At 42.6% G+C, this 27,329-nt stretch overlaps 1 protein-coding gene across 1 annotated transcript in view; it reads left to right on the top strand.

Moving 5' to 3' along the window:
* The window catches only part of hsd17b12a (hydroxysteroid (17-beta) dehydrogenase 12a), a 30,965-nt gene extending 4,143 nt beyond the window's left edge, over positions 1-26,822 (top strand). Inside the window, exons 2-11 of the mRNA XM_061678294.1 lie at positions 15,857-15,903; positions 16,672-16,747; positions 17,830-17,937; positions 18,642-18,706; positions 18,779-18,823; positions 19,103-19,137; positions 20,062-20,143; positions 20,236-20,301; positions 23,780-23,929; positions 25,805-26,822. Coding sequence (XP_061534278.1) covers positions 15,857-15,903; positions 16,672-16,747; positions 17,830-17,937; positions 18,642-18,706; positions 18,779-18,823; positions 19,103-19,137; positions 20,062-20,143; positions 20,236-20,301; positions 23,780-23,929; positions 25,805-25,945 — 815 coding nt within the window. The 3' untranslated portion in view covers positions 25,946-26,822. The remainder of the gene's footprint in view (positions 1-15,856; positions 15,904-16,671; positions 16,748-17,829; positions 17,938-18,641; positions 18,707-18,778; positions 18,824-19,102; positions 19,138-20,061; positions 20,144-20,235; positions 20,302-23,779; positions 23,930-25,804) is intronic.
* The last annotated feature ends 507 nt before the right edge of the window (positions 26,823-27,329 follow it).

Raw genomic sequence — 27,329 nt, 5'->3', positions numbered from 1 at the left:
TTTTAAAAAATGCTATAAAGTCATAATGCTGCCCTCTACAGCGTCTGTTTTTGTTTTAAATTGGTTTCTAACTTGGTAATGAAAATAAGATTACTTGCTTCCAAAAAAGTAAATGTACTACAAAAAGTAAAAATACCCCCACCATTATAGTGCGTAAAAAAAAAAAAAAAGCCATTTCCACTCACGAATGATTGGATTTAAAAAGTACAATACAAAATTAAAACGCCTTGAAGCAAAAGTACCCCAAAATGAGTTTTTTCACTAAATGAATATAACTGCTAAGCAGATGTTGAGCCTACATTTGATTGATTTTAGCATAGTTTGTAATCGAACAGCAAAAGCGTCCAAATCCTCCGATTTTCACAGCTCCGTTGTAACGTGTTGCGCAATGGAGGCCCCTCATTCTGCAGTGTGGTGTCGTCTGAATGCAGATCTCATTGGGAATGTGGCTGTGGAACTACATTCTCACCTGCCGCTCTTTACGTTACGTGTGATTTGCTGGTAAACAATGTTAAAAGCTGCGTAGACCAGCGGTGTCAAACTCATTTTTGTTGCGGGCCACATTGTAGTTACGGTTTCCCTCAGAGGGCCGTTACGACTGTGAAACCATACAAATCTTTAATCACCATCATTTTTTATTTTTATTTTTTGTACTGTTCGGCTGTAACAGCCTAACAGCCGAATCACTTCATGATATTACTACACCCGAAATTTATAAACTAGTTTTGGATTCAGAAATCAAGGGTAATGCGTTTTTCAACTACTGTTCATATTTGGTAACACAAAAATACTTGCAATATCTGTTATTTACGAAATATGACCATTTGAAATCTTGGTTACAGATTTGAACAAGAATCATGGAAGTTGACACACATGATTTGCCTTCGCGGCCCTCATAAAATCATGTGGCGGGCCGGATCTGGCCCCCGGGCCTTGAGTTTGACACCTGTGCCGTAGACAGTCGATGCTTGTGACTTTAAACTTGCGCGTGTCCGTGTGTGTGTGTGTGTGTGTGCGCGCGCGCGTGCTTGTTGTGTTTTTCCCGACACAGGTGGCGGCGTGCAGGGAAAACAGGTTTGTCAACACGTGCTCAGCTCGTTGTGCTTATATCTGCGAGCTAAGACTTTTTTTAAAGAGTGAAAGTTCACTCACATTTATTGAAATTTAAAGTTGCACATGTGCGTTTCTTACACACAGTCGCTGTCCATTTGGGAAAAGGCGTTAACTCGACTTCAAATTTTGAGTTTTTAAAACCTTTATAACAAACAATGTTCACAAAATGCGGAGATGCATGTTTCTTTCATTGGGAATAAATGTAACGCTAATGTGAAGTAATGTGGTTTGGATTTGTGTGTGTGCTTTTCCGTGAATTCACCATTCAACCAAACTGCCACATAACCAAACTACCGCGGCGGAAGGCATGTTTCGTATATAAAATGTGCAGCTGCTTACTTACTTTTATTTATGTATTATATTATGATTACATATTACAGTGGACCGTCACATACTTGTGGTTTGTCACCTGCAAATTAACCTATTCCCAGATTTTTCTTCAATTTCTTAGAATTTTTTTTTCATGTTTTATTTTTTATTTTAATTAGTTTTGTTGTTGCTGAGGGGAACCAAGCCCCACAATACTTATGGGACTTCAGCTCTGCTTATTAAATAATTTCTGGAGTTTTTAAAACTAAAAACATTTTATTTTTTTGTTGTTTTTGGCTAAAAAGACCCCAAATCACCCAAAAATAAGTCAAATTTTGTAAAAAAAATAAATAAAATGGATTTTGTTGCTAAACAAAAAATACCTTACTCCAGATTTGGTGAGATGTTTTTATTTGTTGTTTTTAGAGTTACCTTGCTTTTTATTAGGGGGGAAAGTAAGACTATTATGCATCATTACAAACTGCTTTGATTTGTGTGCTTTTTCCACAGAAAAGCATAGCATTTTATTTTGTAAAAGAAACATGACAGGTGTTGCCAATGTGAATCACAACACTCAGCATGTGCAGCTCTGCATTGAGCAGTAGGGATTTTCCCTGGTCTTCCCCGTTTTTTAGAGCAGGCGACTCCTAGTGGTAGGATTGAGCTTGTGCAGGCAGTGTGAGTCAAGGCGGCTTCCCCCATTCAGCATCTCCTGCACTCGTAATCTAACTGTTTACTGTATGCATGCAAAACATGCATACAGTGAATTCGAGCAGTCTTTCTATTATTTTTTATAAACATAACAGGGATTTTTTTTTAAAAAATAGTGTAGTCAGTTATTACTTGTTGCCACGATGCTTCTTTACAACCCAATGTTACATAAGACCACTGTGTGTTGTGCTGCATGTGCCTGTGTAAAACTCAGTTATAGGCAAGGCACCGTCCCTCTTGTAACTTTATCAAGATAACAATGGCATTATATAACAGCCATGTAGCCGGGCTTCATTCATTGACTTGAAGGCGAATGTTCATATATCGGTGAATGACGTGTGTGAGCTATGTGAATGTCGTCAACCTTGTGAATGTGCCTCCCCCTTTCTGTTTTGTGTGCGTGTGTGGGCGGCGAGCGAGCACACCGCTGTTCATGTGCTGAACACGCTCCGCGACACGTGCCGCAGCCGGGGATGCTGGGTAAAAGGAAAAAAAAAAAACCCTATGTTGTAGCTTCCCTTTCAACCTCCTCAGCAACACATGCACACACAGAGCAGGATAGGGAGGCTGTTGAATCGTATAGCTACAGTCTCCTCTCATTCATTTTTCTCGTATCGTCCGTATGATTTTGTTCCTCTTCGTTGTCACTTTCTTTTTGTTTTGTCATCCCTCGTTCCCCTTGTGATGCACCAAAATTAATTGGGACCGATATCACGGTTGTCACATGGCAAAAAAGAAGCGCTTGGTCTAAAGTAACATCAGATAAACACAAACGCGTGCAGTGCATTGCATTGAATTTGTCTGTACATACGCATGCGAGGGCTGTTTTCACATCAAAACGGGACTTTGGTGACCTTAGTGTTTTTGGAACCTGAAAATGCAAACCTTTGGAAACGTGTATCAAAAAGTGGACATTTTCTAATAGAATCTGGGTATATTTTATGTCTAAAACAGACTAACCTTTGCCCAGCTGAAAAAAAACTGCTCAAAACCAAATTAGTTGGAGGGTTGTCGTTGCTGCCTGACGCTCCCTTAAAGGAACAAGAGAAATGTTCAAAATGTAACAAACAATAACAGCAGTGGTGGAAAACAGATTAAAGCCGTGTCCTTTTTGACCATTAATTTACATGCTAAAGGAGTCTTGCTGCCTAAAAATTCAAATGTAAAAGAAACTTAATGTATGTTTTTTATCACACGCTGCCATGTTAATTTCTGTCTATATGCTGAAAATGTAGAACAATTACATATTAAAAAAAAAAAAAAACAGTAGTGGACTACAGAAAAACAGATGGAAGTGGCCATTATTATCCACTGATTTGTTGATTTGTTTTATTTTCAGATATGCCGGTGCTCAAGTAAAGTTGGGGGGGGGAAGAATTGTGGGCAGAAGTACCACAGTCGCTGATGTGCTTTCAGCCCTTCATTGAACGGGACAAACAGTCAAATACACAAATATACGACATGAGAGTGCGACTGGTTGTTTGTTTATATGTGCCCTGCGATTGGCTGGCAACCAGTTGAGAGTGTACCCCGCTTCCTGCCCGATGATAGCTGGGATAGGCTCCAGGAGCTGCTGTAGACCACAACTCACACCCAGACGCTCACACGCAGACTAACTGGCCGACCTGACTCCAGCTCCTGACATCACTTACTGGGCCACACCCCTGAAAGGCACATATGAAACATACAAACTGTGTATGTACAGTAATTACACTTTACAAACCCAGTTTATGTTGTTATATTTGTTTGTTTTTAGAAAATTCCATGCTATTTTCTTTATTAAAAAAAATTAAAAATATTTTTTATAAACGACTAAACTGAGTTGCGAGCTTCGTGATGGACAAATTTCACTCGCAAGGCACCATTGTAATTGATGATGGCCCTATAAACACAAACATGTTTTTGGGTATGAAGCCATTATTATGCCGTCAAAAAGCTGAAAACGTGGAACGTGCACATCACAATGGAAAGAAACAATGATGGACCACAAGAAAATTGATTAATTCGTGAGTTTTCCTACCTTTTATTGAGCCAAGGCACATGCATACATTAGCAAAATCCACCAAATGAATGTCACACAAAGTATATACAGTACACTGAAATCTCGTTGCACTTTTTGCTCACAAATGGACTGAAAGATTGTGTGGATGCCACGACTTATTCTGTAGTATGAAGGGAAACTGCTGGATGCACAGGTAGATTATTTATGTGCTTTTTGACATCTGGTGGAAGAGCGTTTGTTTTGTGTGTCACTGGATGTCGCTGGCATAGATAGATGAACAAAGATACGTTGACATTCTGAAACTGTTGACCAGTTGGCACCGATGTATCACATTGTAAACAACAATGGGAAACTTATAAGAATGGGTGTCATTTTGGCTGTTTGTTTACCCAACGGTGAGGATTGTTTTCATATACTTTTAATGAATGTAATTATTACCTCCAGTCAGTCACTGCATTGTTGTCGTGGTTTAGAGACCTCCATGAGCACACCGACTCCCTTTTGACATTGTTTGCAATCCAAACAAGGCGCCACGTGAATAATCTTTTGGCACAATCAGTTCATACGAATCAACATTCTCTCATGCCCTACTTGAGAAGCTTCATTCTGAGGGTTGTGCATCCGTTCAATGTCGAGTCTGTTCTCACTAAGATTTCGTACGAAAAGTGCATGGGAATTAGTTAGGGGGGCGGGTGGGGAATCTTTTGTTTTTAGGTCTTAATGCTAATGTTGCTGTCAAGTTCCTGGACAAATTATGTTTTCGGAGGGATTTTTAAACGGTTTTCCCCCATTCAGAAACGATGGGAATCCAAATTGGTTGTTGTGTCTATTGCCTTCATGAAACCTTTTGACAGCCAATGTTTTAAAGAAGACCGTTTTTGTTTCATTCACAATCGAAAACAGTTCCTGGATGTCTTTAATAAAAGGTATCTAACATTCTTTGGTCAGAATACACAAAAGATAAGTAATTACAACACACTTAACGTCCACTTGTCACACTGGTTGAAATCTCTCCAATTTTTTGTGTGGTGTTATTAGAGACTCTGAGACTCCGGCCAGAGCAGAGGTTCAACCCTCCACATCCAGACTGCAAATGAACAGTGCTTGGATGAAGCCAGTGCTACCTAAATTACCCTTGCTTGATTAATTTCACACTTGATGAGTGGGTAGGCACTCCAGAGACCCCACTATTTCTGAACAAGCAACTTAAAAAGTCAATATTCCAGAACTTGTGGCTTTTAAGAAAAACTTTCATGTCTCACATGAACCTCCCGGGTTGTGAGGTTTCCTGAAAAATCACCAGCGAGTTGAAAGAAATTATTTTTTTCAAACAATACTGGGTGCTTTTTCTTTTCAGTTCAGTTTTAATTTTTTAATTTTTTGTAAAAGCTATTTTTTGCTGCATATCCAAATATAGCTGTTGGATCTATCTTGGGTGGCTCTGAAGTACAAGTCCTCAAGCCTCCCTGCTTCCCCATCAAGCTTTATTTTTGTCGACTTTTATATTACCCATGTGACTTTCTCCCTTGCTATTTAAAGAAATATACACGTCTGTGTGTGTGTGTGTGTGTGTGTGTGTCTCCATCCTCTGCTGCATCCCTCCGTTCCTCCCACCCTGCGTGTAACGTAGGAGGCCTCTGCTCGTTGATAGGCGAGTTTGGGGTGCGACAGATTACATAACACGAGCAGGGCATACGAGGACCGCAGTCTCTCCTCCCTGAGAATCTTAATTGAGGATTTGCCGGATGTTCATTTTTACTACTGTGTCTTTAAGACGGCGAGGGCAACCTTTTTATCTCAAACCTTTGGGAATTTTGGACATTTATGAACGTGACACAGTGACGGTATAGGATGTTTTTTTTGTTTGTTTTTTTTGTTTGTTTTTTTAAACACATGAACAGTTCCTCCTCAAATGCAGTGAAAATGATGAGCAAAAAGGCACACAGAGTTTACCTATATTGACAATCCTCCTATGGCACGTGTTGCGTTCACTGACCCTTATGCTGGGAATTTGATGTTTTTGCAGACTTTTAAGAATTGCATGGTGTATACTGTAACTCCTACGCTACCAACAATACCACAATATGATCCATTGGATGAAAGTCATCTGCTCCCAGAGTCACTGGTGCCTGCGGTCACCATGGTAGCCCCCGAGGAACTCATGAGTAGCCTGTGGGCCTATTCTAAAAATAGCTCATCAGCTAGATATTTTTTGTTGTTGTTTTGGTCCACGTACCAATGAGATGCATCTTCCTTTTTTTTTTTTTGCTATTCTTTAAAATCACACTTGCAATGGTGTAAAGTTGGAAATGACAAAATGGCGGGAAAAAATAGTATAGTTCAAAGGTCAGTTTTGTTGTGCATGACAAAACGATAGCGTACGTAAAGACAAGCTCGCGGGAGGAACAATTATCAGGCGATAATTTACACCCAAATAATTTGAGCAAATCCCCCCCACAATTGTGTATCAAACTGGTAGCCCTTCACATTAATCAGTAGCCCTCAGTTTCTAAAAGGTTCGTCACCCCTGATCTACAGAAATTAACTTTTAAATATTATTTTTTTATGCGTTTTCATACTATACGTACTTACTGTATTGCCGTTGGATGTGGGAAAGGAGAACTACAGTCACAGATGAACTTTTCAGTCGTTTATTAAGTAAACAGTAAAGCACAAACAAAGAGCACATTTGCGCAAGAACTGATGTCGGCCACAGCTCACACCCAGACACTCTCACGTCAACCCACCAGACTCCGCCTCTTAAAGGCACATGCAATTATCTAATCTGTTTTTAATCGAATGTTTTTAAGGCATGGGAGAGTATAATATATTATATAATATATAATATAATAATATATCCATCCATCCATCCATTTTCTGAGCCGCTTCTCCTCACTAGGGTCGCGGGCGTGCTGGAGCCTATCCCAGCTATCATCGGGCAGGAGGCGGGGTACACCCTGAACTGGTTGCTAGCTTAAATTTTATTTTTTGGTTGTTGTTTTTGGTTGCCAGCCAATCGCAGGGCACATACGTACAAACAAACAACCATTCACATTCACACCTACGGGCAATTTAGAGTCAATTAACCTACCATGCATGTTTTTGGGATGTGGGAGGAAACCGGAGTGCCCGGAGAAAACCCCCACAGGCACGGGGAGAACATGCAAACTCCACACAGGCGGGGGCGGGGATTGATCCCCGCTCCTCAGAACTGTGAGACTGACGTACGTATACATATTTATTTATTTTTATTTTACTGTGGTCTATCACAGATTTTCCACAGGGCTCACTGCCTTACCAAAAACAGGATCTACGCTATGTCACTACGTAGGTGTTAGAGAAAACCTCATTGGACAGTGCCACTATTGATATTTAATGCCGTCTTACCCATACTATTTTGTAATAAACGGCAATAAGCTGTATTTAGTTTTTCTCCCATTTTTCATCATATTTCTAAGTGTGTGTATGTATGTGTGTGTGCGCGCGGTGTTTCCCAGCATGCAGCGTGGATGCTGCAGCCCCGGTTGTCGTGGTGATGGTGCTGACGGTGACGCAGGTGATCTTGCTTGGTATTCAGGTGCATGCGGCAGGCAAGCATGCAAGACGGGAGGCGATGGATGGGTGGGGGCCATGTTGGGGGCGGGCGGGTGGGCCGGGGTTTAGCTCCCAGACGAGGCAGTCGCTGCTATTTTTACTCCTCCTGCTGCTTTTTTTAGAGCCGCGCCGTAGCGAACCGGCAGCGGCCGCACCTCCGCCCGGGGAGGGAGGATGGAAGGGGGGCAAAAGGCTGGGGGATGTCAATACCTCTGGACGTGACGTGCAGCGCTAAAGCGCCCCCGTCAGGCCGCTCTCGGTGCTCGGGAGCCGTTGCGAATCTACTCTCGCTGTGTGAATGGGAGAACTTGCACTCATTTTATTAGCACACTAAAATCTAATGAGATCCAGTCAGAGATGTTAATTTGCTATGTATAGTATTGTGTTGGTGTATAACTGCTTTGTGTCTTGGGAGGAGCTGTTTCTTATAATTTGCTCACCTTATGTAGCCACATCGGAGAATACATTGAACACCTGCTATTCGCCAGGGATAGGGGCTACGAATCGTAAAAATCCAAGTAATTGACCCCTCTAAAAGGGGTTTTAATTACCTGTAGAAGCCGACAAAGCACTTAAAACGGAATGAATTAACCCTAACAGCAATACCAAGACATTCTCAAATTAATTGTTGTATTGCTTTGGCCTGAGGACTGAAACGGCAATTAGGTGAGTTTTCAGCAAATGACTGAGGATAGGTTTTCCCAAAAATCTGTGATTAGTGAAGTTTGCAGGTGTTCACTGTGCAGTATGCAGAACAGATCGTGGCACAGGATTGTCTAAACTTCTTCCTCTGAGGACAACATACAAAATTGGGTGGAAGCGGGCAGCCCACTACACCTTGTGTTTATGGAAATGCTTAAACCAATTAAATATGCTATAAGTAAACAGTATATTGTCAAAAGTATTTGCTCACCTGCCTTGTCTTGCGTATGAACGTAAGTGGCATCAGAATCGACTTAAATCCTAGTCAGTTTAATCTATTGCGGAAATAATCCTTATTTGCAGCCGTAGTGTGAATAACCTGCAGCTGAACCTGAAGCAGCCTCAGAAGTGTTTATCAAACTAGTCGCCCTTCGTGTTAATCAGTAGCCAAGAAGTAACTATCAGTTTCACAAAGTTTGGTGAATGCAACATCACTCCCCCTCATTTGATATTGCTTAATTGTTATTTGGTTTAATCATTAAACAATGCCAAGTAAAACCAATAATCTGCTAATAAACAGTAACAGGGCTAACACAAATTTTCAATAAACATGAATGCAAAATCATTTTTTATTTGATTAATAAATGGAATAATCTATTCTAAAAATATTCGATGGTAACAACCCTAGATGATGCACTACAATCACTGACAGCCCTTTCTAATCTTTTGGTTGCCTTGTATAGTTGCACCAAAAGGTCAAAACTCCAAATATTAGGAACACTCCTGTTGGTTCCTGTAGTTAAATGGCTGTCGTTAACATGCAGTACACACGTACACCTACTAAGAACTACAACCACACAAATATATGGCCTAAAAATAACCATGCCGCTGCATCACCGTGCCTAATATTGTGCACGGTGAGTGTATATCCAAGGATGAATAAGAATGCTTTCATGCAGCTTCATAAAGTATATCTTGAATTTAAACAACAACAAATGTCTCCATTCTGAACTCTGTGTCCTCCTCCTCAGAGTTTTACCAGAGTCCACTTGCACGCACTGCGGGCAATACACGCACACATGCAACGGTTATTGAGAGAATGGTGCTATTATATAATAGGTGGGAGGAGTGTTGTCATTCATAAGTAAAGCACGAGGATATGGGGATGTGCGTGAAAGAGGAGGGGGGGGGACACATCATCTCCTCTGTGGAAGGAGGGGTGGGGGTTTGCTAGGGGCTGCTGTAGCTCCCCTTGGACTAGCAAAGCACCCTCCAAGATACGATTCATGTATATTAATTGTGAATGCTGCAAATGCTCGGCGGGTGTAATCAGGGACATTATGTGACCCTGGGAGGTGAGTCTCTTCACATCAATGTGAAAAACAGCTGGCGTACATCTTGTTTGTCGCAGTTTTATTATAGTAACTTTAGCGATAAACTCCCTTTCACTAGTTTCGCATATTTACATGGTGTATTTTGTACCATGTAATGTCTGCCATCGTGTACAGGAACTCAGGATGTTGCCCAGCCAAGGTTCACCTTCCCTGGGTAAGCATGTCAAGCTCCATGCGGAGGCCTTGGATATTGCGAGAATACCGCCTGCTCTGAGGCTGACCTTACCTGTGTAAACGTGTTAAGCATCGGCGGCTGAGGCTCTGTGTTGCAAAACTGCTGCCCATGTAATTCAACCTGATTCAGTTTGTGTGGTCATTAAAATCTCAAAATCGAAATCTGAGTATTGTACTGAACTGCTAGGACTGAGATGCACATTCTGCCGTATGTGGCGTTTTAATTCTGTGGTAACTTGTATAGTTCCTGGTCGGTGGTACCTTCTCTGTGGTGCTCCCTGAGCTCAAGTCTCACCGTGTAGTAATTCCTGAATCAAAATGTTTTACTGAGCAGCCTGGTCAGAGCACAGCATGTACCGCTTTCCTCTGTGGCTTTTTTGATTCTATGGTTATCAAAATTGTCCATTGATAAATTTTCGGAACATTTTTGCCACATTTAAACTATCTCTTACTATTTAAGGGCGCTGAGCCAAATGTTGCATCACTTATCACTCAAAAGCTCATTTCCCAATCCTATCACTTTGAAACCTGCCAAAAGTGACATCAGCCGCATGAGCCCCACTCTACCTCGGATCACCGCGCATACTCGACATGCATTCCTGCACATTCTGCCGCTTCAGGGCAGCGTACGTGCGCCCCGTCGCACGACACTCTTCTACGCAGGTGCCACTCGGTGGGGTCCTGTGCGAGTGTGTGAAAAAACATGCTGAGAACTTTAAAATGGGTGGGTTAAAAAAATAAATGAATTGTAGAAGTTGTGCATCTCTGATTAGGTAACTTCTGAGAGCTTGCAAATGTATGTTAGTTTATTAAATAAGACTAATTTATCCATTATGTACTGCCTTTCAAGGGGTGCTTCCTTTCAAGGGGTGCTTGCTTCTTTTTTTGTTGTCAAAATCAGCTCCCACAATATTGGGTATACTTTTCAAATGTGCACTAATGCACATACATTTAGAAAAAAAAATAATAATAATTTTTTAACCCCATGAAATTAGTATGATATATTATAAGTTTTGACAAACACTGCTTCACATCTGCCTCACAGTTCTGGGGACCGGGGTTCAAATCCCGGCCCCGCCTCTGTGGAGTATGCATGTTCTCCCCGTGCCTGGGTGGGTTTTCTCCGGGCATTCCGGTTTCCTCCCACATCCCAAAAACATGCGTGGTAGGTTATTGAAGATTCTAAATTGCCGTAGGTGTGAATGTGAGAGCGAATGGTTGTTTGTTTCTTTGTGCCCTGCGATTGGCTGGCGACCGGTTCAGGGTGTACGCCGCCTCTCGCCCGAAGATAGCTGGGATAGGCTCCAGCAGCCTGCGACCCTAGTGTGGATAAGCGGTAAAGAAAATGGATGGATATTACAAGTTTTTAAAAAAAAAACTTTTTTTCATTTTTAGATCATTATGTATAATGTCATTATATGCAATTGTAAATTGATTTGATTTAATTATTTTCATATTCTCATTGGCTTTAGTGAGGCATTGATTGTGGCTATATGCGTTAAAATCAGTAACTACATAATACATGACTGTATGTTATGCTATCTAATACTGTAGTTGCGGCACGGTGGCCGACTCGTTAGAGCGTCAGCCTCACAGTTCTGAGGACCCGGGTTCCATCCCCGGCCCCGCCTGTGTGGAGTTTGCATGTTCTCCCCGTGCCTGCGTGGGTTTTCTCCGGGCACTCCGGTTTTCCTCCCACATCCCAAAAACATGCATTAATTGGAGACTCTAAATTGACCGTAGGTGTGAATGTGAGTGCGAATGGTTGTTTGTTTGTATGTGCCCTGCGATTGGCTGGCAACCAGTTCAGGGTGTACCCCGCCTCCTGCCCGATGACAGCTGGGATTTTTCTACTGGATGCAAAGAAAAGTGTCCCGTGTATATGTTATAGTTTCAGATGGAGATGCTTGTTGGCTTCTCCTTGTTGTATGATCCGCTCCCATTGAGGCTTTTATGTGTTGGACTGTTTCATTCTTAACATTGAGGAGGGAGGGGACAGGGGGGTGTCGACGACGAAAGAGTCAGATTTTAAAATAAATTTTGCTTCCCCTTTTCACTTTTTGACTTTGTGCTACTCTCGCTCGCTTTCCTCTCCTTCCTTCCCTCCCTCTGTCCCCCCCATCACTCCGTTCCATTTCTCCTTCACACGCTCCTTCTCCTGCTTCGCTCAATTTCTATTTTTAGACGCCCCCAGGATCCCTCCACATCCTGCCCCCCCTCCTCTTCAGTTTGTCATCACTCCCTCCCTCTTGTCTCCTCGCCTTTCGCTCATTGCCAGAGAATGTCCTCTATGCCTCCATTAATCTTTCTTTCTTTTAACTGATCATAGATGCGTTGTGCACACTATCATGGCCATCAGCTTTCTTTTTGAGCTTTTGTTTCACATCATCATCTAATTCATAATTTTTTTAAGCCTACAGGCTGTATTTAAAAAAAAAATTATATATATATATATATATAAATACAATGAAAATAAATTAGGTGTTGGCTGTAACACCTTGGATGTTGTAACTATTTCCACTGATATTTTGAATGTATTTTAATTCACATAGTGTTGAGTATACAGCACAAGACTTGGCTAGCTATGTAGAGATAAAGTTACAAATATCTGAGTGAAGTTTGTAAATTGTTACTTTGCTTACTTTAAGTTGAGCAAACAACTCCTGTTTTAAAGTGAGGAGGGTGAGACTCATGACGCGCTGTGTGTGTCTCCCCAATTTCCACTGAGATTGCAGATTTTTACCTATTGCGCGTAGGTCTGGAATGTACCTCCAGCGATAAATGCGGGTTCACTGTAGTTTTGTTGTCATCGTAATATTTGTATTTAGTTTTATTCTACTCTTCTTGGCTGTTCTTTTGTTGTGGGGAACAAATGATTTGGCCCCTCAAGTTCTGCCTATCAACACACAGCCAAGCTTTTGTTCCATTTTCATCGGAGTACGGGTACATTAACCTTTTTATAGCTAAATATGCGCAATAATAATTTGTGTGATAGAGCTTCTATATATTGTACTGACAGAAACCGGTTTCGTTGACCTATCGCTCATCCTTTGTCTTTATAGCTCTTGTATTGTTCGCCGAGATCCCAGTAAGCTTTGAAAAGCTGCTCCCGTCCACCTGGGATGACAACGGGCATCTTATCTGCAAGGAACACCATTGTGTCACAGGGCGTCTCCGTCACATTGGCGCTTAGCCATCGCTCACTCGGCGTGACAAGTGGTCCGACCTGAAGTCTGGGTGTGGCAATAAATGAGGTTCACGTTTCTGTCTACTCTGCGGTGCAGTCAAGCAGCACGGGAAGGCATGTTGCTGACATCACAGCAATGGGTTATGCAGAGTCTTCAATGCTCACGTGGGCAATGACTGTGAGACCTGGAAGGGCGATTGGGAGGAACGCACCCCCACCCCCAATCAGAACCCGAGCAGTGATCTGTTATTGGACTTCTGTGCTCATCACTGATTGACCATAACGAACACCATGTTCAAGCATAAGGGTGTCCACACGTGTACTTGGCACCAGGACACTCTAGGTCGCAGTTCGACGATCGACTTTGTGGTCGTGTCATCGGACTTGCGGCCGCATGTCTTGGACACTCTGGTGAAGAAAGGGGCTGGACCTGTCAACTGATCACCACCTAGTGGTGAGTTGGCTCCGATGGTGGGGGAAGATGCCGGTCCGGCGTGGCATGCCCAAACGTATTGTGAGGGTCTGCTGGGAACGTCTGGCAGAATCCCCTGTCAGAAGGAGTTTCAACTCCCACCTCCGGCAGAACTTCAGCCATGTCTCGGGGGAGGCGGGGGACATTGAGTCCGAGTGGACCATGTTCCGCGCCTCTATTACCGAGGCGGCCGACCGGAGCTATGGTCGTAAGGTAGTCTGTGCCTGTCGTGGTGGCAATCCCCAAACCCGTTGGTGGACACCAGCGTTGAGGGATGCCATCAAGCTGAAGAAGGAGTCCTATCGGCCCTCTTTGGCCTGTGGGACTCCTGAGGCAGCTGATGAGTACCGGCTGGCCAAGCGGAATGCAGCTTTGGTGGTCGCTGAAGCGAAAAACTCTGGCATGGGAGGAGTTCGGTGAGGCCATGGAGAAAGACTTCCGGATGGCTTCGAGGAAATTCTGGTCCAGGCATCCGGCGTCTCAGGAGGAGGAAGCAGTGCACCATCAACACTGTGTATAGTGGGGATGGGGCGCTGCTGACCTCGACTCGGGACGTTGTGAGTCGGTGGGGAGAATACTTCGAAGACCTCCTCAATTCCACCGACACACCTTCCCATAAGAAAGCAGAGTCTGCGTTCTCTGAGGGGGGGCTCTCCTATCTCTGGGGTTGAGGTTACCGTGGTGGTTAAAAAGCTCCTCGTTGGCAAGGCCTTGGGGGTGGATGAGATTCGCCCGTAGTTCCTAAAGGCTCTGGATGTTGTGGGGCTGTCCTGGTTGACACGCCTCTGCAACATTGCGTGGACATCGGGGACAGTGCCTCTCCATTGGCAGACTGGAGTGGTGGTCCCCCTTTTTAAGAAGGGGGACCGGAGGGTGTGTTCCAACTACAGGGGGATCACACTCTATTCATGGGTGCTGGAGAGGAGGGTCCGCCTGGAATTCGAATCTCAGATTCAGGAGGAGCAGTGTGGTTTTCGTCTTGGCCGTGGAACAGTGGACCAGCTCTACACCCTATGCAGGGTCCTCGAGGGTACATGGGAGTTCGCCCAACCAGTTTACATGTTTTTTGTGGACTTGGAGAAGGTGTTCGACCGTGTCCGGTTTGGTGGCCTCTGGATTGCCTCGCTGCTTTTCGCAGATGATTTGGATCTGTTGGCTTCATCAAGCCGTGATCTCCAACTCTCACGAGAGCGGTTCGCAGGCCGAGTGTGAAGCGGCGGGGATGAGAATCAGCACCTCCAAATCTGAGACCATGGTCCTCACTCAGAAAAGAGTGGAGTGCCCTCTCCAGGTCGCGGATGAGATCCTTCCCCAAATGGAGGTGTTCAAATAGCTTTGGTTCTTGTTCACAAGTGAGGGAAGAATGGAACGGGAGATCAACAGGCGGATCGGTGCAGCGTCTGCAGTGATGCGGACTTTGTATTGGTCCATTGTGGTAAAGAAGGAGCTAAGCCGAAAGGCGAAGCTCTCGACCTACGGGTCGATCTACATTCCTACCCTCACCTATGGTCACGAGCTTTGGGTCGTAACCGAAAGAACAAGATCCCGGATACAAGCGGCCGAAATGAGTTTCCTCTGCAGTCCGGGCTCTCCCTTAGAGATGGGGTGAGAAGCTCTGTCATCCGGGAGGGGCTCAGCGTAGAGCCGTTGCTCCTCCGCGTTGAGAGGAGTTCGATGAGGTGGCTCGGGCATCTGATTCGGATCCCTCCCTGGTGAGGTGTTCCGGCCACGTCCCACCGGGAGGCGACCCCGTGGACGCCCCAGGACACGCTGGAGAGACTACGTCTCTCGGTTTACCTGGGAACGCCTCGGGATCCCCTCGGAAGAGCTGGATGAAGTGGCTGGGGAGAGGGAAGTCTGGGCGTCCCTGCTAAAGCTACTGCCCCCGTGACCCGACCTCTGCTAAGCGGAAGAAAATGGATGGATGGATAAATAAAATATATAATTAAATATAAAAATTATAAATCGAATATGCAATTTATTTAAAATCAATCAACTGATGTGTACCTTAATTGGGTAATACGTTTCACCACAAAAATAAAATTAAAACATTCAATTGGACTCATTTTTAAACTGCAAACAAGTCCTGTTGGGGATTTTTTTTTTAATAGATGAAACCTGCCTTGAACTTTTATTTATTTTTTTTTTCTCTTCCCCCCCTCATAAATTCTGCCAGTTGTTTGTAATCTCTATCAATCAATGTGAACACATTACTGAAAGTCTTGACTGATCGTAGCCTGCCTTTTTCGTCTGTTTAGTTGTGACGGGAGCCACTGATGGAATTGGGAAATCTTATGCGGAGGAGGTGAGTCTCCTGATAACCTTTTTCTTGCTTTCTTTATTCAAACCACACTTTTATTTCCTTGACGAGAGGCTGTGACTCGTGTACAACACCGGGTCCATTCAGAGGCCACAGCTCGTCTACACACGGCATCCATACAGTGGAAAAACATACATGTGATGACTTTGAAATTGATATTTTGTGAGTTTAATGCTTGTGGTGTGCGCACACTTGCCGCTGTCGGCCACTGCTCATGCCCAAACACTCACATGCAGACTCGCTGTAGCTTGAGCTGCAACTTGCTGACATCACATGCCACCCCACCAGGCCTCGCCTCTTAAAGGCACATGCATATACACAGATGCTACAATATCTACAGTACTTCCTATACATTTTGTTTGCATTGGGCTCTTTTGTTGGTGTTCAAATATGTTACCAATGCATTTGTGTTTTAAACCGTTTAAATGTGTTTGTGTGTGGCAGGGGTAAAACTATGAAATGTATTTTTTACGGTATCCTTATATCTCATAGTTTCACCTTTTTGCGGGTGGACTTGACTGTGTCCCGGCAATAAATGAGGGTTGTACTGTTTCGTACAGCAGTGTTTCTTTACCTTTCAGACAAGGCTTATGGTTATTTGTTTAAGATCATTATTCATCCATTTTAATCTCATCTCTTGCCCAAAATCCCAACTTTTAAGGTGTTCTGTGTTCAAATTTGTTTTTATTTAGTTGCCACACTTAGTTTTGTATTATTATTTGTGAAACGTAACCTGACATGTTTTCCTTCCAGCTTGCTCGTCGAGGGTTTGCCATGGTGTTGATCAGCCGCTCCCAACACAAGCTGGATGATGTGGCCAGGTCACTTGGTAAGTGTGTGTGTGTGTGTGTGTGTGAATGTGCGCACGCGTGCGTGCAAGTTTGTCCAACGCGACATATCTGGAAGCACTTTTCCCATAAAGCTTTAAAATATCTGGTTGCTACTTTGTGGATTTCACCTATTGCAGGGGTGGTCCGGAACCAACCCCCCGCAATAAACGAGGGATTACTGAATAACGTTTGTGACTGCATTTTCACCATATAAAACATTTTTTTTTGTGCCATATACTGGACCGTGACTTCCAAGTCTGCCAACTTCAATTCAGCAATTCAGGTTTTGTAATGCCCTTGCATGTGGGCAAGGAGAGCCGCAATCACCGGTTCACTTTCAGCCGTTTATCGGACAGGACAAATACAAAAAAAGAATAAAATCCACGACGAGACGTTCACACGAAGACTCAATGGCCAAATGATGTCATGCCCTTTAAAGGCACACATCCAAAACACAAAAACAATGTATTATATTTGGAAGTCAAAATACTGCTGTACTTATTTACTTGCATTGTAAAAACTGACTATACAGGCAATGTTTTAAGTCTAAACAGTCTCAGAAGTGTAAGAATAACTTAAACACTGTTTTAATAGTGTAAAACAAAACCGTCTCTACTCCAAAAGTGGATCGTGCATGTTCTTAACACCTTCAATAATAAAACCAATGCACCAGTGTAGCATATCTTTAACAACAAGTGAGGATGCAAATGGCGACAGTGGTCAAATACTTCTGTGACTGTGAGGCCGCCTTCTTTTTGGAATAAGTGGTGAAAAAAGCAAAACGTTCAATGTTGTTCTCCTTGTTGACAGTCAGTCTCACAGTTTCGTCAGTAATTGTTTTGTACTTGTACAACTGCTTTTAAAGGCATTTGGACATTCAGCGACATCTGCAGTCCCCTTTGTTGGTGTGCAGCGCCCTCTGCAGTTTAATTCAGACACTGCAGTAGGATCCTCACAAGGATCCAAATGCCCTACATTGCATTTTTGTCCTGACGTACTGCTACTAAGTAATTGCTTTCTACAAACTTAATGGTCCTTTTTTTTTTATAAATTCAGTAAATACAAAAAACATGTGTCACAGAGGACCAGTTTGGAGTGGAGACAAAGACCATTGCGGTGGACTACGGCAAGACAAACATCTACCCCTCCATCGAGGCGGGACTTTCGGGCCTGGAGATCGGCGTGCTTGGTAAACTACTTGACTTACTTGAATTTTTTTTCGAGGGACCGTGTTTGTTTTAATTTTAGACCGGTGTTGTTTCCGCCCCCCCACCCTTTTTTTTTTTTTTTTTTTTTTTTTTTTTAATAAATAAATCAATTTTCTTTGGTACTAGGGAAGATCCTCATGAGTCAATGTGACTTAACCATAAAAATCAGGGCTATTTGAAAATTCTAGAAATAAAACAGCATTTTTAACAACAATTATGATTGTGACTGTAACAAGGGGGTTAATGTAATTTATAACAGTTAAGATAGTGTGAATCATCTTTGCTGGCCAAGTGTGTTAAAACCGGTGGTTGGAGTCACTAGTACAATGGCAAGACATAACAAAATATACATTTAGGACATGGATACAAGTGTACAGATAGTCATTGAGCAATATAAAGTGTGCATACTTGTGTGTATTACGTCACTGTGTACAAAGGCTTTTAAAGTGTGGGAGAGTCAATTTCACAAGTGTTCCATGTGAAAAGAACATTTAAAGAACTCTTTGTCCTTGTTTTGAATCCAGTTGCTCTCCTGGTTGTAAGGTGTGGCTGACTGAATAGTTTCTCTCATTTGCTTATGCTACCCCCTTGTGGAAGCTTATAGTATGACATCCACTTGTGGCGCTTTTTTTTTTTTTTTTTTTTGTACACGCATTGTAGCATTTTCTTTTTTTGTGTTTAACAGTCAATAATGTTGGCGTGTCCTATCCATACCCTGAGTACTACCTCCGTATTCCTGATTTGGACAATGTGAGTATGACAGTTTTTTTTCCCCAGGGCTAAAGCTCGTTTTTAATGATATGTGCCTAATGTGTGTTACAGTTTATCACCAACATGATCAACGTCAACATGACTTCGGTGTGCCAGGTAAGCTCCCTCCATTTGATCTTACAGTAAATGCCAATGTTGCTTCTTCATGTTGCTCGTCTGCTGCTGCTGCTCCTTCTTCTTCTTTGGTGGTACCTGCAGTGTCTCACGCGTTCCCAAAGCAACGGTGGACTACACCAACGCCGTCTGCACCCACCACCCACCCACGCACCTCTCCCTCCTTTCCCACACGCTCTATCTCTTCTTTTTTCTATCCCTTTAACTCTTTATCAGACTCAGACAAGGTTTTTACACACTAACTTGTCTATCGTCCACCAGATGACCCGCCTGGTGCTGCCCAGAATGGCTGAAAGGTGAGTTTCTTCTTTTTTTGTAATGAACCCGAATGTCAGATTGTTGTTAAATAAGCTTTTAGCTATGAAGTATCAGCGAGTCTTTCCCCATCATGGCTTCCTTTTGTTCACAAACGCTGACAAGCTTTCAATTCACACAAAGTGGTCTCCCCCTCCCGATTGGCGCGGCACGCTGCCACGTGACCGGCGCCGGCCAATAGCGTCGCAGGCACATTTTGGAGTCGTGTGAGGCCCGAGCGTCTCTCTTGCTCTTTAGACTACGTCGCTGCAGCAACAGGTTGCCATGGCAACGCACATTGCCACTCTGTGCGTGTGTGTGTGTGTGTGTGTGCGCGCATTTGAGAGGGCAGACGCAGGGTTCCCTGGGAAATTGTTGATGCGATTTTGATCCAAAAATAGATGTATTCAGGTTTTAACATTTAAAACTGCTTCCTGTGAACACTATAAATGAAAAACAATAAATTTTTGTGTTTCAGTAGAAAAATACCATTTGATTTTATTGATTTTCTTTCTTTCCAAAATGTATTTTCTATCTGTTATTTATTTGTAACTTTTTAAATAACCAGGTGCATACTGAATACTAATGTTTGGACAGTTATTTGTATTTCTTCTTTAAGTATTTTATTTTATTGTTTTAAAATTAAGTGTACATTAATTTCCTGAATGATGCTGTTTTTTATTCAATGTTGGTGCACATCTGGATAAAAATAGAGCTTGTGTTGTGTTTTAATGACGAGATGTGACATTGCACCAGGTGTTAGCTGAATGTGAGATGCCTTTCGTGTTTGTTTTTATCTCCACAACAAAGGGCATTTATTGTTATCTCCTGCCTCGTTCTTGTCGGGGCGCACGCTGTTGCTTGCACAAACTAAACACCATTTTGGTTTGTTTTGCTCTATTTGTCAACCCTCTTTGTTGTTTCAGATCCAAAGGCGTGATCCTCAACATCTCCTCGGCCAGCGGCATGTACCCCGTCCCTCTGCTCACCATCTACTCCGCCACAAAGGTTGGCGAGTCGTCCTCACGCCACTCGGCTGAAGCATTACTATTTCCCATCAAAGTCTTTATTTTCATCCCCTTTTCCCCCACCCACACCAGGCCTTTGTGGACTTTTTCTCCCGTGGCCTCCAGGAGGAGTACAGGCGTCAGGGCATCGTCATCCAGGTGAGCCTGCTCCCTCTTTCATAACCATTGTATGTTACGGGAAACATACAGTACCAGTGATGCTGGTAGATTATTATTATTTTTTTATTTACTTTGTAACACGTTACTCAAAAAATCTACAATGTTGGGTAACGAGCAAAATAATGCGTTACAGTGAGAGTAATTAGACTAGAGTTACTTCTTCAACCCATCTATAGTTACTTTTGCATCATCGTCTCTCACCAAACAGTAATTTGTAGCTGGTTCGGGGATTGCCGCCACGACAGGCACCGACCACCTTACGGCCACAGCTCCGGTCGCCCGCCTCAGCAATGGAGGCGCGGAACATGGTCCACTCGGACTCGATGTCCCCCGCCTCCCCTGGAACATGAGCGAAGTTCTGTCGGAGGTGGGAGTTGAAACTCCTTCCGACGGGATTCTGCCAGACGTTCCCAGCAGACCCTCACAATACGTTTGGGCCTGCCACGTCGGACCGGCATCTTCCCCCACCATCGGAGCCAATTCACCACCAGGTGGTGATCAGTTGACAGCTCCGCCCCTCTCTTTACCCGAGTGTCCAAGACATGTGGCCGCAAGTCCGATGACACGACCACAAAGTCGATCATTGAACTGCGACCTAGGGTGTCCTGGTCCCAAGTGCGCGTGTGGACACCCTTATGCTTGAACATGGTGTTCGTTATGGACAATCCGTGATGAGCACAGAAGTCCAATAACAGAACACCGTTCGGGTTCTGATCGGGGGGGGGGCGCTCCTCCCAATCACGCCCTTCCAGGTCTCACTGTCATTGCCCACGTGAGCATTGAAGTCCCCCAGCAGAACGAAAGCGTGGGTACTCTGAACTGCTGTTTGGTGCATAGGCACAAACAACACTCAGGACCCGTCCCCCACCCGAAGGCGGAGGGAGGCTATCCTCTCGTCCACCGGGGTGAACCTCAACGTACAGGCGCCGAGCCGGGGGGGCAATAAGTATACCCACTCCTGCTCGGCACCTCTCACCTTAGGCAACTCCAGAGTGGAAGAGAGTCCAACCCCTCTCGAGAGAACTGGTACCAGAGCCCAAGCTATGTGTGGAGGCGTGTCCGACTTTATCTCGTCAGAACTTCTCGACCTCACACACCAGCTCGGGCTCCCACCCTGCCAGAGAGGTGACGTTCCACGTCCCTCGAGCCAGCTTCTGTAGCTGTGGATCAGATCGGCAAGGTCCCCGCCTTCGGCCACCGCCCAGCTCACACTGCACCTGACCCCTATGGCTCCTCCCACAAGTGGTGAGCCCATGAGAAGGGGGACCCACGTTACCCTTTCGGGCTGTGCCCAGCCGGGCCCCATAGTTACTTTTGAAATCAAGTAATCAGTAAAGTAACTAAGTTACTTTTTCAAGGTAACTGTGGCAACACTACAGTACATACTGTAGCATGGGAGTGGCAAATTCCTGCTAATGTGAAATGACCACATGGCGACGCCTTAATTAAACAAAGGCAGTAAAATGAAGTATAATAAAACAAAGTGGTACAATATGTTAAAGTAAACAAAGTGACATTGTCTTTTACATAATTTTAACACTTGTTTTACTTTTAATTTAATCTACAGTCAAATTGTAAAATACATTCAAATAAAACAGTTGGCATTTAAAATATAATAAAATAAAGCAAAGATGGTATAGAATAAAATGGGTGGTGAAATAAAAGAAAAGCCAGGAAAATACAGTAAAATGAAGTAAAATAAAAAAGCAGAATAAAACTGGTAGAAAAAATGTAATAAAATAAAACGGTGACAGTCAAGTAAAAGTAAAATAAGTAAAATAAGAACGCAAAATCAAAGAACGCAATATAATAAAACGAAGTAATGCATTAAAGTGAAATAAAATAAATCAAAGGTGACAGAATGAAATCACAAAAAACTGAGCAAAGATGGTAAAATGAAGTAAAATAATGGAAAACAAGGCAGTAACATACAGTAAAATATACCTAAAGTGGTAAAATGTTGAAAAATAAAACAAAGCAAGGAAGTAAAATAAAGGCAGTGAAATAGAACATTCATCCATTTTCTGAACCGCTTATCTTCTAGCGGGTCACGGGAGTGCTGGAGCCTTATCCCAGCTAACTTCGGGCAGGAGGCGGGGTACACCCTGAACTGGTTGCCAGCCGATCTGAACTAGAACAAAGGTAGCAAAATGAAGTAAAGTAAAACAAAGTGGAAGGTAGAATAGTGGCCTTCATCAATCCAGTGGGAATATATTCATTAATATTTATTTAAAAAGGTGCATCAGGTCGTTGTGCCGTTTCTTTTTGCTCTGTTGTTGTCAAGGAATGTCCTTGTCAAACTTTCCATATCAACATTCGGTTTTTAACACCTGCTCTCGTCACTCTTGTGACACCTAGTGTTCATCGACAATACTGCACTGTCACATCGACAAGCCCCATCTGAACAAAATGAGAGTGGTCTTCGCCTTATGTTTTTAGTCACGCCGCTGCACAAAATGCATTTTAAAATTACATTTCGAAGAGGAAGTTGAGCCTTTTTTCAAAATTATTTTTTCAATTTATTTTAAAAATTTGGCAGAATACTCCCCGGGAATCCAAATCTAGACAATTGTTCTCCAAGCTCGGTCAACTCAATACCTATACATTAAAATATATATATATATCAATGACCAAAAAAAAAAAAAAAAAAAGCAGCAGCGTGAATCAAACTACCTTTCATAGAGCGGTTGTTCTCCAACTGGCTTTTAGCACTTTGCAATAAGTTGTCGTCTCATTTTACAAAGTACATACCTAACTTTGGGGACAAGAAGTCCATTGAACAAACATAACAAACCAATTATATTTGGTGTATTATTACAGGAATAAAGAAAAACAATTCAGAGCAAAAGGTGTATTTTTGGGGGGGAAATATACAGTAGTCCTATTTTCTTTCTTTTATTTTTTATCTTATAAAGATATATTTTCCAGAATAGAAGGCATAAGAGTATAAAGTTGTATTTTTTGAAGTTAACAAAAAATAAAATGACTTTCTTCTCTCAATAAACTTACATTGTAATGTAATCATTGTGGCTATAGTTTGGAAAAATATGACTTTATTCTCGTAAGATTCCAACTTTTCATCCTGATAATGTCTTTCTCATTTATTCTCATAACATTAGAATTTGAATTTATTGTAACATTTGACCTTTTGGCTTTTATGGGTCCACGTGGTAGTTATGTTTAATGGGCACTCTGATTGTGTGGCGAACCTTGGAAAAATGTTCACCTTTAAGGGGTCCCTGGACTCACAAAATCTGAGAACCCCTGCTGTAGAGGAGTTTTCATATATCCATCCATTTTCTGTACCGCTTATCTTCACTAGTTGTCGATTAATCATTGCACCTCTTATTTCTACTGTCTCGTTCTTGTAAAAGCGCACGCCGCTGACACAAACCTGTTTAAATCTCCAGCCGTGTATGAGTGTACGCTGACATCCTGTACGCGCGTCCTCCCGCAGAGCGTGCTGCCGTTCTTTGTGGTCACCAAGATGACCCGCATCAGGAAGCCCACCCTGGACAAGCCCACCCCGGAGCGCTACGTGGCCGCCGAACTCAACACCGTGGGCCTGCAGAGTCAGACCAACGGATACTTCCCCCACGCCGTCATGGTAAGATGCTCGCGCAATAAGAGTGTTCTCATTTGTGTGTTTGGCTGCTTGTCCCGTTCAGTAAATGGCTGAAAGTGCATTGGTGAGTGTGGCCCTCCCTTTTTTTTTTTTTCTTCTTCTTCTCTTCACTGGAAGGGTAATATATCTCAAATGTGCTCGCTAGTCACATTTTGGCTAGCAACACAAAGCAAAAAAAAAAAAAAAAAAAAAAAAAAAAAAAAGATATCTTGACCAAAGCAATGGCTCGTACCTCGATAAACTTGTAAATTGGGTCACTCTAAGTTAAGTTAAGGTACCATTATGGCCAATTTACACACATCAGCCATTTCATTAGGTACATCTTCACTATCTAATGGGATACAATAATAGCGCTTTATGCATATTCAGGTGTATGTTACTCTATAAAAATATAGTAAAAGACAAGTCAAATGTAATGCCCTCACATATGGGAAAGGAGAGCCACAGTCACCAATGCATTTTTCAGCCATTTATTGAACAGTGAAACTCATAGACATGAACACTTGTGCAGAAGCTGCTGTCGGCCACAGCTCACAGCCACACTCTAACGCCTCCCCACCAGGCCCCTCCTCTTAAAGGCACGTGCATGTACTCAGAGACTACAATACCAGAATCAGAATCAGAATCATCTTTATTTGCCAAGTATGTCCAAAACACACAAGGAATTTGTCTCCGGTAGTTGGAGCCGCTCTAGTACAACAAACAGTCAATTTACAGAACACATTGGGGACATAAAGACATTGACAAAAAACAATTGTGCAAAAAGATGCAGAGTCCTCTAGCACTTAGAGCAGTTCGAACGACTAATATTGCAATAGTCCGGTGCAATGACCATTGTGCAAAGGGCGCTGAGACTTCAAGGAGTGTATGCGGTTTAAAGTGACGAGTAGTGCGATCATCTGGGACAATGTCGGTTGTGCAAATGTTACAGATACTCCTCAATCAGTGTGCAAATGGAGCAGATGCTACTCTGGCATGAGTGGCCAGTATATGCAAATAGTGCAGCATGGCGAGACAACTACAGTGAGTGCACAAGTAATAAATAATTGGCCCCACAGAAATGTGACAACCAACTCAAGTCAAAAAATTGCCAGCTTGTTGTAATGGAATTATAGGTTAGGTGTTTAAGAAGTTGATCGCAAGAGGGAAGAAGCTGTTGGAATGTCTACTAGTTCTAGTTTGCGTTGATCGGTAGCGCCTACCTGAGGGAAGGAGCTGGAAGAGCTGGTGACCGGGGTGCAGACGGTATACGTACATTATTTTAACACATTTTATGCTTACAATTATTTTTTGTGTTCAAATAAAATTACAATATGTTTAAAAGTGTGTCTTGATAAGTTTAATTGAGTTTCAAATGTGTAGGAGAGGCACAACTATTTAAAAAAAAAAATAAATAAAAAAAAATAAAGTATATATATAAATATTTTTATATAGTCCCTCTATATTGTGGATTTTCAACTATTGCGAGTGAGTCTACTATCTCAATGATAAATGGGGGATCAATGTAAAATAAAATTAAAAGCTTTAGGACAAAGACAGGTCTTGAGTCATATTTTTACTTTTGTTTGGCTCATTAAATCTTGCGGGTGTACCTAATGCAATGGCCATTTAGTATATGCTGAGGATTTGGTTTCATGCACAATACAACAAGATCAAGTGAATAACATAACCATAAACATAGGGAGGGATTGTAGAGGTGAGATCAGAAAACCCGGTGGGGTTCATAAGATCGATCTCGGCTCGTTATGCATTTGTAGATAATTATACATACAAATACAAACTTAGATCTACAAGGCAAGAAAAAGCAGTTATTACCATCAGTTTTTTTTTTTTCCTTGATTTCTTTCCCCCAATCAGGGCTGGGTGACCACCAAGCTAGTGCCCATCGGCATCGTCATCTTCCTGGGAGCGCGCATGAACCGACTCCAGCGCACAGGATACCTGCATAGGAGGAAGCTGCGCGAGCAGAAGAACGGAACTGGCTTGAAGACGGACTAAGAACACTAATGTGACTTGAACGCAGTGTTTAAGTGTGTGTGTGCGTGCGTGCGTGTGCAAGTTCTCCTTTTGGGGGGGTCCAATCAAAGAACGAAGGCGTGTGACCGTGTGTGTGATCCTGAAGATCCTCCACAAAGGAACTTGTTACTTGAGATTAGATGCTACGGCCTGGAAAAAATACATAAAAAATAAAGTGGTTTGTTAAACCCTGCTGTTGTAAGCAGTGGAAAATGGTGATGGGCTTTTATATATTTTATATATATATATATATATATATATATTCATTCAGTGTATATATACATGTAAAATTATTTATTTTATATTTGTACAAAACCACACACATGACAACCTGATGCTTTAAGACTGGGTTTCAGCCATCTCATTTTTCTTGTGATGAGCCTAAGAAACTGCTTGTTTAGTCCCGTACGGTGAAGTGTTGTGACACTTGATGTATTATGCGACGACTGCTTGTGGCCATGCTGTTCCAAACCGATGCGTCACCGTTTAGTTTTTGTTCTCTTATTTTGTTTGGATTGACGAGCTCCACAGAAGTGCCATTCCATGGTCGTTGATGCTGGAATTACATGGGAACAACTACATTTTGCCTTTCTTCACACGGGTGTCCCATTCTGGTGTGCACCCACAGCAACGGGCAATAAAATTTCACGATAAACGTTTCACGTTGGCTGCCTCACGCATTTTCAGCGGTGACTGTGCGACTTTGGTGTATGCAATGCTCTGATGAGTGTCTCTTGGGTGTAAGCAATATTTTTAAAATGCTTGATTTTTCCACTTTATTTGTATAATGCTGCACTGTTTGTTTCTTATTGTAGCTTCTTATTTTTGCTACTGTTTGCTAATAAAAGTATACATTTGACAGTTGGGGTATTTTTCTTCCACATTACCGTACATGTATTGTATGTATTGTCCATGTATCCTCAAAATAACCCAAACTCAGTTGCTGGATTGTTTGTTTGATATCAAATATGTTCATGAACAATGTCGTGTTGGTGGAAAATTTGTTAAAATCTTTCCTTGGGTCCCTTGTAAGGTGCACTTTAAATCTGTTATCAAACATTGTTTGTACTTTATGTAAATACAATTCGGATATGTTAGATTTGGCGGAAATGTTTCACTGGGAGTTTAGCAGTGGAAGGTTATAAATATACTAGTAATATAAAATTGGACATTACATGAATGAATGAGAATTGACTGGAAATTTGGAGTCTGTCACAGACTGTTGGTTTAAGCAACTTTGTACACTAGAAGGGTGTTTTTACTAAATTACGTTCCCTGAAATGGAACCTTTTTTTCGGATCAGTCTTGTAAATTCCCACGCAACACATTTTACCCGGAACCAAAATTTGTTACTGAGTTCCAGGTC

Source organism: Phycodurus eques, chromosome 5 (assembly GCF_024500275.1).
Source record: "Phycodurus eques isolate BA_2022a chromosome 5, UOR_Pequ_1.1, whole genome shotgun sequence".
Lineage (NCBI taxonomy): Eukaryota > Metazoa > Chordata > Actinopteri > Syngnathiformes > Syngnathidae > Phycodurus > Phycodurus eques.
This window is presented reverse-complemented; position numbering and strand designations above follow the sequence as displayed.